Raw genomic sequence first — 17,594 nt, 5'->3', positions numbered from 1 at the left:
AAGGGCTGCTTTACTGGTTTTCAACTTTACCTGTTTATACTTGTCACATAACAATGTCCACTTTACACTGCCAATATTATGTATCTTGTGGAGAGGCTGCGTTTATCGGCACGAGGCCTTTCTCTCAGAATGACTAATGTTTAACAGCAAGGCATTTATATGCAAGACAGCCTTTTTTTTCTGGTAAACCCTCAAAATGAAGTAGATTCTGCTTGTGACCCCTCCTGACAAGAATTGTGAGCAGTTCAACTGAAACTGATTGTTTTATGTTAGTGGTTTTTGAGGCATAAAGAGTTAAAATACTTTACAAGAAAAACATAGAAAGAGGCAAAAATTGAAAAAAAACAAAAAAACAAAAAACATTAATTTGTATAACATTATTATATATTCTTCTCTTTTGTCTCCCTTTGATTATCTGGGGACCCCTTAGATTTTGCACAATAGACACAGGTTCACAATAGACATACCAGAAATACAGGTGCAGACTCTCAGTTAGCCACAAGGGGCAGGTACATGGATAAGAGACAGAGAGCCAGGCCTAGTAACTGAAACAACGGAGTACCTGATCAGAGATACAAATATATGACAAATGTAAACTCCATTGCTTCCATCCCCATTAACTAAAACTCATAACATATAAATTACCACATAATAAAAACATAGATACAAACACCACAAAACCACATTTGATAACAAAACAGTTTTTTAAAAAACATCTGAACAACACCTTAAGAGCAGACTGAAAGCAAACTTACTTAAAGGAAAACTATCTATACATAAATATATAGACTATTGCAATCACATTTCAGCTTCATGGCTGCAGAGTTATTATACTTTTGTCTTTTAAATTGGATTTTGTTTTGTTTTATTTTACATTTTTATCTTCAATTCAGTTTAGTTTCACTTTGTTTCCAAACGAAATTTGCTCGTTTCAGTTAAGTTTTTATTGTTTTAATGTCTAGTTTTTGTTCACTTTTATTAGTCGCAGTATTAGTTTTTTTTTTTTTTTTAATTAAAAAGCGGAAAGATTTAAGATGTTCAGAATATGCAATAAATTCAACACCTTTATTAAGGTAGTTAACTCACAGTCATATAGACATTTACTCTTAGACCAGTTTTTAAAAAGTCATCATTCCCATAAGTCAATTTGACACAAAAACATGGAAAAATAGGCTCCAGGTTGAGAAATACCCAAGTTTCTGATGCAAGACGTTGTTTAAAACCTCCTTACAAAGTTCTGTTCATGCTGTGGTGGGGTATAAAAGAGACAGAATGCCACTGTGTTCAATTAGACCGCAGTGTTATAACTCAAGATTTAAACCAAGTGATAAGAGTTTCTTCAAAATAAAACTGTCATTAAGCCCTGTTAGGATTGGCGTCTCTCTTTTGGTGAGATATTTTGGCATATCACCTTTTCTGATTAGACTTATAATAAAATGTAGAGTAGATGGTTGTTGATGCTACCCTGTGTATCTCTGAAATACATTGTCTTTTTTAGCCCTTTTAGTTTGTTTTATACTGGTCTTTCTACATTTGTTGACACAAACACACACACACACACACACACACACACACACACACACACACACACACAATATTAGCCAGTAAAACAAAAACCAAACTGGAAAATTATTATTATTATTAATTATTGGGTAGTAAATCAAGCCCTCTTATAAGAGTTCTGTGATATATATATATAAATGTGAGACTGTCAGACAGCTTCATAGAGGTAGCGACGAATATGACTGAAGTTGTCCATAAGTCCTGAGGTGAATGCAATCATTTCACCACAGGGACACCGTTCATTTCCAGCGTCTTTGAAACAAATCAGAGAAATCCAGCCATTTGATCAACCCCCTCCCAGAGCTTTGTTTGACGTAGACGGTTTAAATCCAAGCAATAAATGTCAGGAATGTAACCCAAAAGGGGCTCAGTGTTTTTCTATTTTTAGATGAAATGTTATGTCACATTAGTGAGAGAACAGCTTTGATAATCACATTTATTTCCCTCAGTGAACATACTGTAACTGGAAAGCTTAAGCAAAGTCATGAAGGCCGGAACTCTGCACTGGCTTCTGGTTCACCCCAACAGACAGACACACACACACACACACACACACACACACACACACACACACACACACACACACACACACACACACACACACACACACACACACAGAGAGAGTAATGAATCAACAAATACAAGACAGTGGTCAACTTTGTTTAGGTTTTTTTTTTTTGGCCAGTTATCTCTTTTTCTGGGGAAAACAATCTGTTTTTAGTTCAGTGTCCTCTTGACTGCTGTCGAGGGTGGAGTCAGCACAGTCCGCATAACTGGATTGGCTGTGTTAGGGAATCAACTTTATTTATTTGTTTATCTATTTTTGCTGTTTTTTTTCTATGCGATTCTGCTCTGATCTGGTTTGAAAGTAGCTCAGGAGATCCAAGATCACCATGTAATCTTGTGCAGTTGCCAAAGTATTAGTTTCTAACAGCCACACACACACACACACACACACACACACACACACACAATTCTGAACCACTGCAGCCAAATGCATAACAAAATGACCTTGGTGGATCTGAATGAAATCTGTTAATGGCTGGAAAGTGTAGATCAAGCAAACATTCATGAAATAACAAGTTGCCTGCTGCAGTAGAGACACAGAAAGCAGGACACTTTGGTGTTTAATGAAAAATTCCTCAATTATCAGACAAATAGAGTTCACTGGGTTTGCATTTCAGCTGTAGTCGATATGTGTGGGAGACGTACAGCCTTTGAGTAAATGCAGCAATACCACAGTGGGATATCACTTACAGACAGATAACACTTACCAAAGGTCCTACATCACTTAAAGTAAACAAATGTCAGTAGAACACAGTAAAAGTTCTCATTGTGAAGAAGGGTGAAGTTTGGGTTTTGTGTTGGAAGAAATCTGCAGTCGGAAATATGCCATGCTTTTTATCAGTTGAAAAGAAATCAGGAGTTCTTGAAAAAAGTTTTCATTTTGGATTACGATTTTTAGGGATGGCAAAGCTGGCAGTGAATTAACTAAAAGCTAAAGATATCTAGGACATATAGTGGAGTTAAAAGTCGCCATCAAATTATCAGCTTGGGCCTTTTGATAGTGAAAACATCAGCTTATTTACACCAAGTGTCCTGTATGGGGACTCACCAACTCATTGCAGATGGAAATGGAGAGCAGAATTACATACATTGCATTTAAAAAATAAAAGTTGATTGATAGGATAATCCATGTAGCTGAGTGGATTAAAAGTGACATCATCCCCATGTGTGAAATCCATTCATTTAATCAAAGCATAGTGCAGCTGCTGTCAATGCTAACTGGGGAATTTTATAATTATAACTCACCCCAGGACCCCAATACATTAGTACTTTTAAAAATGCACAAAAAAACAGAAACATAAAACTGATATGAAGTCATTATAAGCAAATTGATTGACAAAATCATGAAAATAATGTAATGATAGAATAAAGCACCCCTGAGATACGGCAAAAAGTAAACCCTTTTGGGTCTGTCGGCACTCTCGTCAGTAGAACCATTAAAGATGACCATCTTCGTGACATACACTGCTCTGTGCATGGGCAAATTGTTAAAATTTGGGCACAGATATGCAAAGGGCCACACAACCTCTCTTACAGAGGAGCGAAACACATAGACTTTGCAGTCGTTTTGTGTCACTGTGTAGTTATCGTGTGTCTCCTTGTGCTTGTTTTGCCTTTGTTTTTTTTATTTTATTTTTTGTTTTTTCTTTGTTATTTTGTGTCTCTTTGCAGTTTCTTTTACTCTCTTTGTGTTCATTTTTAGTGTCTTACTGGTCAGTATTTGTTCATTTGAGTGACATTTTGCAAGTGAAGGCCAGGGGTGCCGCTAACACTTTGGACCCCTGGGCCTGTGCCCAGTAGGCCCATTCAGAAATCGATCCATGTCTTTGTGGGGCATATACAGTATGTGTACTATACTGTTCAAAGTGAGCGGTTCAATTAATTCAAACAGCGATTTCTAAAGGGCAGTGACGCACGGCTCCACTTTAATCCAGATTAAACTGAAACACTAATCCTGTAAAAACACTCTTTCTTTAAAACAAATATGTTTTTCTCTAATGTTTTATGTCTTAGGTGTGTATTTGATTTCGGCCTTATGTTTGGATGTGTATACAGTGTTGTTGTCAGTTTGTTTCATGTAAATCACGCTGTGTACAAATGGTGTGATGTCTTAAGTACAGTGAATTGATTGGAGGAGCAGCTGTGGTCAGCATTACCATTGATTGTCCTGTGGCTGATCAACAAGAGTGTGTGTGTGTGTGTGTGTGTGTGTGTGTGTGTGTGTGTGTGTGTGTGCGTGCGTGCGTGCGTGTGTGTGTGTGTGTGTGTGTGTGTGCGCAGTCTTATGGGTCTGGGGTTATATAATCGGCTTCACATCTGACAGTCAAGATCACTAATGTAGAAGATGAATGTGTGGTTGATCTGAGGCCACAGGCCAACATCGCACCTTGTTTTTGTGTGCAGCTGGCTCTGAGTTCAATCACTGAGGAGAGTCACTGTCTGATTCTACCAAAGATGGTGATTCAGGGGAACCTGTGGTTATGTTGAAAAAATTATGCGCTCCAGGTTGGAGGTCTGACTGTTTTTGTTCAGTCCCTCACTGAGCAGCTGCAAAGAGATTCTGTGCACAAGGAGGATTTAGAATAAGGCCACAGGGGAAACTGGGGGATAGCTGCAGCATTTCTTCCTTTTGTACATTTTTTCCTCTTAACGTAACATCTTTTGAATGTCGCTAAGCTTATGTTCACGTCATCTAGCTGAGTAACAGTAACAGAAAGTTTTCATTTTATAATAGAGATAATTATATAACATATCAGAGCAAAAAGAGACCAAAACGTTTGGATCATCAGGCTCAGATGTACTATGGACTTAATAGTAATTTACAGAAACCTTACATTTAGCGTATCTGCTAAGCATTAACATAACACCATTAATGTTGGCATTTTATTATGCAGATAAGTATTAAAGTACAGCTGCAGCAAAAGCCACTAGCATGGCTGTAAACTCTTGGTCTTGTTTTAAAGACAAAAAAAATTCTTCTCCTCCTAGTTTACTTTAATTGCATACTTTTGGTTTGTGTGCATGTCTACAGACAAAATTCATGCAAAATAAATTATGTCTCATTTATGGACTGTGTGTGTAACAAAGTGAGAATTAGGGTTGGGTATTGTTTAAAAAATATGATACCAATACCCTTAAAGTGATGCTGGTACCAAAAGAATAAGAATCATAATCAGAAATACTTTATTGATCCCCGAGTGGAAATTGCCTTTAGTTACAGATGCTCCCATTCAAATGTCTTAAAAGAAGTAGAAAAGTGTGGAATATATCAATAAAATTTAAACATAAGTACTAATATATAAAAAATAGATTACTTAATTAAATACCCATAATGTATGTGGAGTTGCCTGTAGTGTATAGCCATACATCTAAATGTTTTGCTGGCGTGTCAGTGTGCTGAAGTGCCAACTCTTTCAAATACACCGTGCTTTAATTCACACATGTATGGGTTGTACCTGTAGCTGTGAGAGTTCATAATGTGAGCTGACTGGGCTAACTGTAAGCATTACACGGCTAATGTCATCTGTTTTGGTGTCAGTGTGTGTTTCCTCGGACTGCTTAATGGTTCAGTATAGGATATTAATTACTGTTGCTTTGATTAGCTTGTGTTCATCAGACAGACATGCACTGAACAGCAGCATCTGAACAGCCAATTTCACGTGGAGTCAGGAGGGTCTGGTATCAGACCCCTGGTGCAAAAAAGAATTGAATGCAAACTATTGTTTTACTGTAAATGTTCTGATACTGTTTAGTACTGAGGGATTTTAGTCAATACCTTAAATGTATCAAGTACCAATACCCAGCCATAGAGGGAGTACACAGTTGGTCGCCATTCATTCAAATAGCCATTTATTTAAATCTTCCAAATCCATGCTCTTGCTGTAGCATTGCAAGCACATATTTTCTGGGGTTTTGTTGTCATTCACATTTCTTTACAAAAAAACAACAACAAAAAAAGCCATAATTTTTCAGTCAGACACATTCTGTTATTGCTTAATGGTGTATTTATTTGTGTTAAATATTCACTTCATTCCCACAGTGTGTGTGAATTAAATGTGCTGTTAGTATTCTATCCTCTAAATCTTAAATGCATTTTGGTTAACTACCCATAAGACTAGCAACAGTTAAGTAACACAGCATAGAATTACGTGAGCACAAGTAAACTGCATTTTATTTCTTTCCAGAGTCATCTGATTCTCCTAATCTTTAATTGATGATTCACTTATTTACTGGAGAGTTGATACTGCGGGCAGCAACTTTACAAAAATCACTTGCTTGTTGATTTGGGCTCCCAAAATTATTCAGCGTTACAGTCGTCCCCACCAGATCGCATGTTATTATTATTTTTTTCCCTCATTGCTCGGGGGAATGCTGATTCATATAACTTTCTGGAAACAGTCATCGCTGACTGTGATTCTCTCTCTGCTGCGCTTGTGGTCAGGTTGCTGTGTAATCCTCTCAAAACTTCATTGGTTGACCAGACTTAATCCTCTGTGAACTCTAAGTACCTGAATATGTTTGATTGTAAGAGAGGAGAGAAAAAAAGCAAACTGTGGTCTGCTGCCAGACATTTGGATTCAAAGTTTAACATAATCCAGCAGTTTTTTTTTACAGAAATCTCTGGTGAGTGTGGTTTAAATGAATAATCTGTAGGAACAATCTTTAATGACAAATCACTTTATGATAATAATAAACACTCTGAAGAAAGAAAAAGGATTGTTATTACAGCAAAGTAATAACTTTTCTCTAAAGCATAAGGTATTTTTAAAATTATTTATTGCATAATGTTCCTTGAAACAAAAAAATCCTTTCGTGTTGGCAGTTGATCATGTTGGCCTGCAGCGGTTTAGGAAGTAACGTCCCACCAGATGACGGCTCCATATGCCCGTCAGTGTCTGGGGACTTTGATGCTCACGTCATGAAGGCACTGGTGGAAGTTTTATATTGATTATTATGACAATAATCTTGTCAGGACTGATGCATGTAGCACATTTAATCTTTATTTCAAGAATTTCATGACATGTAAGAAGAAGTCTAATCCGTAGTGTTTTTTTTCCTGCAGATCACTGAATTAGCTGGAATACATGAGAATGATGACAACAGGCGCTGGGTTCGCCCACAGTACATGTGACATTAGCACATAATTACGCAACAACACTGACAGGCTGTCGTCAATTAATCTGCTTAGAAACACCAACTGGGGGCTTCTACTGTATGCTGTAACCTCTGGGTGTTATCTTCGTGGTGCTGCTGGCTGAATGTTTACGTCACTGTAAATACACTGACTTGCATCCAGAAAAACTGTTAACTGTTAACCTAAGCAAAAAATAGCAGCACCACAGTGTAGAAACACAGGTAGAAGTGAAAGGCATGCATTTGAAAATGTTACTTTTAACATGAGAACATACTTTAGGTACTAAAAGTAAAAGTACTCCTTAAACAGAACGGCCCACTTTAGTTAATATCTACAGTATATCATATTTTTGTATTATAGTCATTGATGTACTAATGTACACATCAATTTAATATTTCGGCTGATAAAGATGAGGTTAATTTAAACTGCTTTATATACTGCTGGGGAGCTTAATCTATAATGATAGTTTATTTGTTTGTATTTTGTATTAAAAATCTGAATGTGCAAAATAACTTAAGATGCCAAAAAAATGTAGTGCAATAAAAAGTACAATATTTCCATCTGTAATGTATTGAAGAAGTATAAAGTAGCATAGAAAGGAATTACTCTATAAAGTACAGATACTTGAATGCTTTCCAAGCATTACAGTAATTATTTTATGTGAGATGGATTTCTTGCTGTTTTGACCATGAATAATAGAAGGAAGACAAAGAATTTAGACAATAAGTCCTTTATTAATCATCCCAGAATCACTGCATCTTTGCAAATTGATTTTGTTTTAGGTTAATCATTCTGTGGAGGATCACTGTCTGTAAATTACAAACAGCAAATGTACTGATTTAAAGAAAAGTTTACAGGTTTTGTAGGGACCATTTACTATACAAAAGCTATATATACCCACATTGAACAGTAGAAAATAATTTTCAACTTGGCTCCCTAACATATAGTGTTCACAACAAACAAATCTTTCAGGATTTCACACAGTTCACACTCACTGTACATGTAATCTATTTATCCTTTTTCATGGGAGTGTGAAGGTGTTAATGGGCCTGTTTGTGCAGTTGAGGATTCACATTATAATGTCATAAACCACTCGCATATAAAGCTGGATATGCTAGTCAGTATCATATACGTTTAAAAAGTATCCACCTTCCTTTTTAAACATAGACTTGTAATGCTATTTAATTTAGAAACAGACTTCAGATCTGATCAACTGAGAAGTATATTGATAACGATCCTGACCGTACTGTTATATACTTAAATCATATGCTACATTAACACAATTCCATAAGTGCGGACTACTTGGTTTTTGAAACCTACTGCAAATATATTGATTATATGATAACCAGTATGCTATTGTGTATTGTCTAGTGTTGTAGTTAGACAATATAATCAAAGAAATGTCAAAGCCAGGCCGCTTTTAAAGTTTGTAAGAAAACATAATTGAAAAAAAAAGAATCTGTGTATTATTTATTATTGTGATATGCACAAGTATAATAGATATATTAAACAAGCTGTGTGCAGCATTCAGGTAGCATCTAACGGTGCCCACTCAATAACAAGAGTAACAGTGCTGACAGAGCTAATATTGTTACCAGGAGGGAAACTAGAGGGTTGGTGCTACACCTCTGTGACGCCACTGTCACTGTCAGCAGTAACCACAGTATGAGCACAGCAAGTAGTTGTGACACACATGCAGCGACTTACCATGGCTACTCAATGAAGGATGGGACACACTCTTTGATCCCATGGGAGCTATGGAGTATGACACGTGCAATGTAACTGGAGCTGCGGAAACAGCCAGTGCTAGAAATAAGGGGATGATGTCCACTCAGGTGCTCTTTGGATGCGTTTTTTTTTTTTTTAGCTTCCTGGGGTACACTCAAATGGGTGGCGGCCAATATACAATCGAACATTTGCACATAGAAAGCATTTATTTATGGTCTGTAATTGTTGGCTATTTCAAAACCAATATTTAAATCCCCCCAAGGACAGCTGCGGACGCTTCAGTGAAAGAAATCAATCATCCCCATGCTCTATATAGTATGCTATTGAGCCTTTCGGCAACCACAAACCATATTTCACTGCGAATATGTAGTGCCCAATGATAAGATGTGATATGACCATGTGGCTTCTCCTCTTTTTAACCTTTTTGGGACTTACATGCACACACATACAATAACATGCATGTGCGTGGCACAGCTACCACAAAAAAGAACAGAGAAGCTCTGATTAAAATACACACATCGAGAGCATGACTTCATTCTCTGCCCAGTACGCAATTAAACCACCATATCTTTACATAGCGAATAGTTGTTTGCTGCTTTATAAATGCTCTGAATGTTGTACACAGCTCCTTTTAATAATGTCTAACTCTCAGTCATCAAAGGGATTTCAATAACATTAACGAGCAGCCATAACTTATTACATTTGTAAGACTAAACTAAAATAGGAATTAAGTAAAGTTAAATAAATACCAATAATTAATTCTTCTCTTCTTAATGTTATTTAAATGTCACACAGGCTTCTATTTTTATTTCACATGCAAATCTGCAGGCGAGAAACATGTCCACTTAATCTACAGCCATGACTAATCTCTAACTTGTTGTGGGGGCTGTGTATTGAAGAATGGTTCTCTTGTTTTGGGGATTAGTGCAGTGCGACTTAGGATACAGAGGTCGCTAACAACTGTACAGAGCATGACGAGAGTAACATGCACATGCCCTCACATTTCATTGACAGTCGAAATATACTATACAACTATACTATCATATAGGGGAGGACACCCTCATGACTGTCCCCAGGCCCCAGGTCCCCAGAGGTTAAATGTCATAAATCTGTGCTATGAATCCTCTATTAGCTAATCTATCTGTTTGGTTTGAATTTTACATAACTTTCTTTGTGTAACTATATTCGTATTTTAAGTCAGCCTTGAAACTAATAGAATATTTGAACATCATGGATGACGTCTGTTGGAAAGCATTTCTTAAGATGAGCTTTAAATGATAACCATCCCCTACTTAATGAGAAAAGATACATAAAAGTTCAAACTGACTGAAGAAAACCAGAAAAATCTGTGTGTTACAGAAGTTCAGTGTGTTTTTGTTGCATATAATGAAATACTGCTGCACTTTGATGTCCCTCCCAATAAGAAATTGTTTGGACATTTTCAATTTTGTTCATCTTTTATAATACGCCAGTTCATTTTTGTTTTGGTTGATAAAATCCTTTGTGAACACAACTACAGAAATAAAGGAAAACAAATCCAACACAGATGTTTACAAGAGACAAGTGCTACCACTGTTAAAGACACGACACATGCACATACACCCACAGACAGAAACATCTAAGTACCTGTGAGAAACCACCAGGACAGTGAGTGTGTGTAATTATTGCATGCTTAGTTTATTTGGACTTGTTCTCAATTTGAGGCACTTCAATCTTTTCCCCGGTGAGGAACTGCCAGATGCCTCCTCTGTAGTTCTCATTTCCCAAAGAGTACAGGAAAACATTGAAGGTGGGAGAGGTCTTAGCCAGGATAGGTGCCATCTGCAGAGACAGGTGTGAGCATGAAAAGGTTATTAGTGCTGAACTTGAGGAGCATTACTGATTATTATGAAAATGCGATGAAATACAATTATCAGCCATAACTGTGTGTTTAGCTAATATATTCCCATTAACTATTTCCATTTTCAAAATTCGCACATGCTTTTCCTAATGCTGTGTGCACACAGTGAGCAAAAAGATCACAGTGTGGCCAGCTACATTACTGTGGTGTCAACGTTGAGTGCTGCTTAAGTGCTCAGTAGCTTAGCGACATTGTTACAGGGATGTGTGCGTCTGTTATTTGCAACAAAGCACCTAAGCTGAACGCCATCTAAAGGTTGTATTTGGTCAAAAATATATTTATGCTTTTCCTCAGCCAGAAACAAAACAAACTATACAATTGCTTGATGCTCCACTGCATCATTGGAGCGCTGAATAAACTCGAGGCCAGCTCAATTTTGATTTCTCGCGTTCACGCTCGGCTTCAGGAGCAAGTGTAAGGCATCAGCTTGTAACATAATGTCACTGGCCTCTTTAGAAAATGACTTATACCTTGTTGCTGTGTTGCTCATATTGTGGACACAGCATAAGACAGTCCAAAAATATTGTTTAACATGAACAATTATCTCCCAAATTGAAAAACCAGAGTGCTAAAAATCAAATTGTCATGTCATTGGATAAAGTCTGGAGCTGCTCCACAGACAATGAATTGGGAAAGATGCTCTAGCTGAGCAAGTTTCTGTTGAAGCTAAGACCACTACAATGGAATAAAGCTCATTTGAGTATAACTGAGAAAACAAATATTATGTTCGTCCACAAAATCAGGCTCCCATTCATTGTCTATGGAGCAGCTTTGTTTATAGAAAAATGACAAAATCCCAGTAACAGCTGGTGCATTATATGTGTTGATTGTCAAGGTGTTGTGGCATTCATGCTTTTTTGATGCTACCACAGGAGGCGCCAAAGTCAGAAATACTTACATCCAACACATGAAGATTTTTAAGATATTTTACTATCTATGTACAGTATGTGTGTCCAAAATGCAAGTGTCCAGATTATACGATCTGCATTTCAAAATATATACATTACTATGTTTGATTTCTAGTGGAAAGTTTTGTATGCTTATTTGTCCTTACCATCCTGAGCTTGGGGGAGACCAGGTTGGCGTTCTCCACAGCGGCGTAGAAAGCCAGGATGCCATAGGGGCCCCAGCAGAACAGCATGGTCTTAAGAGGAGTGTTGGGGTTGAACTACAGAGAGCAAAGCACAAAGAGAGGCAGAGCAGGAGGGATAAACATGAATGATTAGTTATGATCAACCATTAGGAGTGAAGCAGACAAAAACGCCTTGTGTCATGAGGTCGAGTCACACGGCTGGGATAATGTCTGGGAGTGTCTTTGCTAAGATCATTCATGCTCCGCTAAAAAACAGAAACAGCTAGAGAGTAAAGAGGCAGTTTGTTATAATCCAGGGGTCAAAATAGGCATTTGACTACTTAGGTTCGCCTCTTAAGTAGTTAAAGTTGGAAAAATCTTTTTATCCCACACTGTCTTAACTTGTTTTAAGTCTGCATTGAAGCTATATAATGTTTAAGATAAGTGAAATATTCAAAATCCACAATAAAGTTTGGCTGTACAGCATCAATTTTTAGTGAAAATCCAGTTATAAAAGCATTTCAGGATATTAATAAAAGCATCCCACCACTTGGCATGAGACAAGTTTGGACAAGTATATCCATCCAGGATTTTTTTATGCCATACTTGTCCCACAGTTGACATATTGCCCAGTGTGTAACTATACATTTCATTACATAATTGCTTTGCCCCGGTGGAGAGCTTTGGTGTCTCTACTCTGCAGCCTTTGTGTGTAATGAAAGTGTCTCTGCCCAACTCAGATGACTGTGAGTAATGGGCTTACGCAACATAAAGTGTGACAACCTGATTCAGCCCCTGAGGAACTCCACTATTGAACTCACCATTCACAGATACACTGTTCTGTTCAGCGCACACCAGCTACTGTCCGCATTCCCAGCTGAAGCACTCAGTCTTCCCCTGTGGCAATGACCTATATATGTCCGAGCTCACGTGCTCCACTTTTACTGTCTGTTTGTCACTGAGTAAGTACCACGTGAGGAAGTCGGGCTAACACTAGAAAGAGATTCATTCACAGTCCTGCATTTAAAATCTCACTTGAGTAAAAGTATATTATTACAATCAGGAAATAGTACATAAAGTATTAAAAGTAAAAGTACTCAATGAAGAAAAATGTAATGCAACTGTTACTCTATTACATTACTGTTGTTGAAATTTGTAGCTTATTTTCTTGGATTCTCATGAATTTCAGCTAACGTTCTCCATTAATTGAGTGATTGTTTGGTTTGTAAAAATTCTGAAAATAGCGAGAAAAGACAATCATAGGTTGTCAGAGACAAAAGTGACACCTTCACAATGCTTGTTTTGTCCAGTAAATGGCACAAAATTACAAATTATTTAGAACACATTAAACATAATTAAGGAAAAGCAGCAAATCGTCACATTTGTGAAGCTAGAACCATTAGATATGTTTGCATGAAAAATGACTTAAATGATCATAATTTATCACCACTTAATTTTCTGTCCAAGCTTTACTTTTATATAATGTTTGATAGTGTATTTTTTTTTGAAAATGTCATATTGTATAAGCGTTATATATGTTTTGTGCAAAAATCTTACTTTGTAAACTAATCAGTGCTGTTGGATTAATGTTGTGAAGTAAAAGTACAATATTTCCTTCTGACTTATTAAGTATAAATAGAAAATGGTACAAAAAGAAAAGAAAGAAAAAGTCCAAGTACCTCAAATTTGTACTTAAGTCCAGCACTTTAGTTAATGTACTTAGTTACATTCCACTACTGCGATTGGGTGACTTCAAAGGATGAATCTTTATGTGGACTGCATATTTGTAAGGATTTGTGTGTTCGTTAACTGCTCTGTTACTTAACTGCCTGTTTCTTGGATTTCAGTCATTTCTGAATTCCTTCGCATCAAGCATGTGATTAAATTTGGGTTTTGAGCAACTAGAGCAAAACAGAGTCAGTCTGTCTCTGGCTGGCATGAAAACATGAACTGCTTTGCTAACTTGTATTTAAAATCTGTATGTATTACTTCATTCTTCTGATCCTTTGTTGATGGATTTTCTTTAAACTTACCCTGGGGTTTCCAGTCTTCTTGAATTTCTGTGCAATGGACTGGTAAGAGGACATGACAACAAACACCTGGATGGCCATGTTGAAGATAGCCATGGGGATTAAGAAAGACACGTAGTTTCTGTGGGGAGAAAAATGCACACAGGGCTGTGAAATCAATACTCACAGTGAGGGATAAAGAATGCAATCTATATTTATCTTGACTGCATTGTGAAGTCTCTGTGTGCATCAGTACCTGTCTCCCTTGCTGTAGTCCAGAGTGCAGCAGGTCCTGAGGGGCTCGTAGTCGTACTCTCCCCAGCCGATGAGCGGCATGGCAGACCAGAAGGCAGTGAAGAGCCAGATAAATACAGAAAGAGTGATAGCGCTGCTCCACTGCAGCTTTGTCCCTGATAAAAACAGGTTCAAAACATCATTTCAAACACCTCTTAAAAAAAGGTCATGCAGAAACACTTTGTTTTAACATGTTAATAGCAGAGTGCCTAGCTGTCTACTCTGTACAGAAAATGGTGTGAACTGCAGACCAGGTGTTAGTCACTTCCTCCTCCCCTGTATCCTTTTATTAATGATAGCTAATAATAGCAGTGGGGGTGATTTTTTCCTCACTATTAAAAGAAAACACTTTCTACTTAACACTCAAACCTCGCAGGTTGCAATTTTTGCACCATCTGCTTAGAACAACTTCTCTGTTTGTCATCATCACATGATATTTGGGTGATTATTTCACCGTGCTACTAGAACAATCTGTGGTAAATTAAAAAACAGCAGGCCATTTATTGACCAGCTGGCCTTTTTCAGAATTACAGGAGGTCTTGAGATCAGCTAAAAACTGAGAACAAAAACCTGCTCAGTGTTTGCTTGGATGTTGGGTGTGTGTGTTTGAGCCTGTGCTCCTTGGAGGAGGGAAAACAAAATGAATTTGCTTGTCCATGTGCTTTGCCTACAGGGACAGGAGAAGGTGTAAACTTACTAGTGCAGTACTGGTGGTATCTGTCCCAGGCGATGGCGGCCATGAAGTGGATGCTGGCGAGAGCTGTCACGAAACCCTGGAAACCGTGAGTCTGGCATCCATCAGAGCCATAGGGCCAGTACCTGGAGACAGAGGGTGCAGAAAAAGCAGGATGTGCTAAATCAGCTTCATGACCAAATATAAGAAAGCTGGTTGATTTTTATGTATTTTAACCAAACCTTTATTTAACCAGAAAAACCTTTTGAGATTTAAAAAAATGTCTTTTTCAAGAGCCTGACCAAAACAGGCAGCCTCATAAATTACAGACAGACAAGATAGAACAAAAATCAAAATATGCAACTCCAAAACAAGCAATACAAAACACAAAAAGGAGTTACTAAAGGTGAAGTATGTTAATATATGCTATAAGTGAAACATAAAAACTAGAAAAATTAAGACCAAGCAATCGGGTAATTTTTAGAGCATGGGTCTATATTTAAAAATACATAAATAATAATAATAATAGAGTATAATCTCCCAGACTCAGTGAGAGCAGCATCTCTCATCTCGTGATTACTGCTTGAAAATCCCCTGCACATTATGACATAGGCTTTAGCAGTGTATTGACCCCCCACACCCCGTCTCCACAGCCCTGATTGTCTCCATGTATTGATTATACGTCGCCATGTATTTATGAATCATGTCAAAGACAGGTAGCCAGGTCTAATTTGCTCATTACATATAATTTTGGCCACATTTGGCCATATGAAATAGCCATTATGAAAGGAGGGGGGCGGTTACATCACTCACCTCAGGAAGCTGGAGAAAGCAGCGACGGTGGCGTTCATAGAGATGCCCATATCAGCCAGGGCTAAGCTGAACACGAGGAAATTGCTGGGGGTCCTCAGCTCCCTCACTTTGAGGAAAGCGACGACTGTCACCGCGTTTAAAAAGAAACCCAGCAGACCTTTGGGTGGAGGAGAGATAAACAATCATTAATGAACTGGCCGTGCGCGGCGGTGAATGGAAATCAGTGCGCACGGCGATGCTTATTGCGCCACATGCAGCACCATGATATTTCACAAGCAAACATCATGCCTTTGTTTACATACAGTGCGTAAATTTGTCAGTTTAAAGTGAAAGCTGAACACAAGAGGCAGCCTCCTGCATCATGAGCAGCGACCGGGGGGCGTCAGGTCCTGCCATGCCCTCGCAGCCTCGCAGTGTTTTTGGCTGAATTCCAACACAAAACAAAATACACTCACCCTCCACCAGCAGACACGATCCCAGCGAGAACACATCGAAGTCGGAGAAGCCCTCCGGTAAAGGATAAGACGAAACCATACTGAAGCTGTATTGACACAACAAAGTGCAGCTGTCACAGACTTTTCACTCCTCCCCAGTCCGTTCGTTTACGATGTGCCTCAATGTAGCCGAAGGAAGCCCGCTTTTAAAGGGGCATTTCACGTGAAAAGCATGCACTTTATTATGTAAAGCCCTCCACTCTCTGTCGCCCCAATCCGTGCAGGAATGTCTTAATGAACATAACCACACAAACCGCAACCCTTAATGCGTATTTGCCCACCGCGACCAGTAAAGCCCTCAATTAGTTACACAACAAGCCTTTGTCTCTGCGTCCCGGTGAGGATGCAGCCGCTGCTGATGTCAACAGGACGAGGCGACGCGTCTGATGCAGCCTACAGCTCTGCCGTCGCTTTAAGGAGACACAACAGGTGTCTGCAGAGCTCCAGCCCCCTTCCAATCACAACTGCACACAACCGCAACAAAAGATATCCACTGACAACAACAACAAAAATCACCCCTATTATTCTCCTGCGATACATGAGGCTATGTGAGTGTTTACAGCATCACAAATACAGACTGAATACAGACAGGTGGTTTCTTATCAGCTTGCGGGAGAATAGAGATTTTTTCATTTCTTTCTAGTATGCCAATGCCTTGCATCTTATGCACAGTATATATTTAAATGAAATGCACGTGATGTGTTTTAATCCATCAGTGCCCATTCACAGATTGATATAAAGTGTTAATTGCGACACTACAGAGGATCCATGTTGATCTGATCCTTTATTAATCCTTTGTCCCATATGGCAGGACTCTGTTTTCACTAGTGGCTGTTGAACTGGACATGTCAGCATTGGTTTTGTGCACATTTATTTAGTTTATAGGAAATAAAACACAAATGGCCCAAAAATGGCATCTGCTCTCAATGACTAAACAACATTGCACTTTTGGAACTGCAGACACAACATGTGTCATCAGAGGCTGGAGTCTGGAGTTTCCTTTCTGATAAGGGCTAAATGGAGCGCACAACAATAAAAGCCAGTATTCATATTCAGCTTTAGCTGATCAACAAAGCATGTAAATGAAATCCAGCCATCATCCCCAGGCCTCAGTGGATCTGTCATGTTTCAGTTGCGACATCATTTGCAGCTTTTCATGCCACGGGAATAGAGGGGACACAAGCCCTGACATTGTATTGCTCAGGTTTTTCCTTAGGATTATAGGATCAGAAGATATTGGGAAATAGGTTAAAATGTGTGAGTTCTACATGTTCAATCAATCAATCTATATATATATATATATATATATGGTTTGTGGTTTTAAGTGTTTAGCTGTCACATTTTGCA

The 17,594-nt window shown here is 38.3% G+C and overlaps 2 protein-coding genes across 2 annotated transcripts in view; one reads left to right on the top strand and one right to left on the bottom strand.

The window, feature by feature from the left end:
• Positions 1–14,980, top strand: part of ogdhl (oxoglutarate dehydrogenase L) — a 50,795-nt gene extending 35,815 nt beyond the window's left edge. Inside the window, exon 25 of the transcript XR_015778578.1 lies at positions 14,941–14,980. The gene's annotated coding sequence lies outside the window, so the exon portion shown is untranslated. The remainder of the gene's footprint in view (positions 1–14,940) is intronic.
• On the bottom strand, positions 10,649–16,595 carry rgra (retinal G protein coupled receptor a). Its single transcript, XM_042502510.2, has 7 exons — positions 16,209–16,595; positions 15,754–15,910; positions 14,965–15,086; positions 14,230–14,383; positions 13,998–14,115; positions 11,947–12,060; positions 10,649–10,813 (listed from the first exon to the last, which is right to left on the bottom strand). Exons 1-7 carry the CDS (start codon positions 16,285–16,287, stop codon positions 10,670–10,672), a joined length of 888 nt encoding a protein of 295 aa, XP_042358444.1. The 5' UTR covers positions 16,288–16,595; the 3' UTR covers positions 10,649–10,669.
• Positions 16,596–17,594: the final 999 nt, after the last annotated feature.

This window comes from Plectropomus leopardus, chromosome 13 (genome assembly GCF_026936395.1).
Source record: "Plectropomus leopardus strain MGB_pleo_1.0 chromosome 13, ASM2693639v1, whole genome shotgun sequence".
Taxonomy (NCBI): domain Eukaryota; kingdom Metazoa; phylum Chordata; class Actinopteri; order Perciformes; family Serranidae; genus Plectropomus; species Plectropomus leopardus.
Note: the sequence above shows the minus strand (reverse complement) of the source record. Positions and strands in the feature narration are given on the sequence as shown.

Bases quoted from the DNA above. Each gene is read 5' to 3' on its own strand.
- rgra (XM_042502510.2), bottom strand. From the start codon at position 16,287: ATGGTTTCGTCTTATCCTTTACCGGAGGGCTTCTCCGACTTCGATGTG. The intron at 12,061-13,997 runs GTAAGTTTAAAG...TGCTCTCTGTAG, and splicing joins AGAAGACTGGAAACCCCAGG to TTCAACCCCAACACTCCTCT. The intron at 10,814-11,946 runs GTAAGGACAAAT...CTGTCTCTGCAG, and splicing joins TCTCCCCCAAGCTCAGGATG to ATGGCACCTATCCTGGCTAA.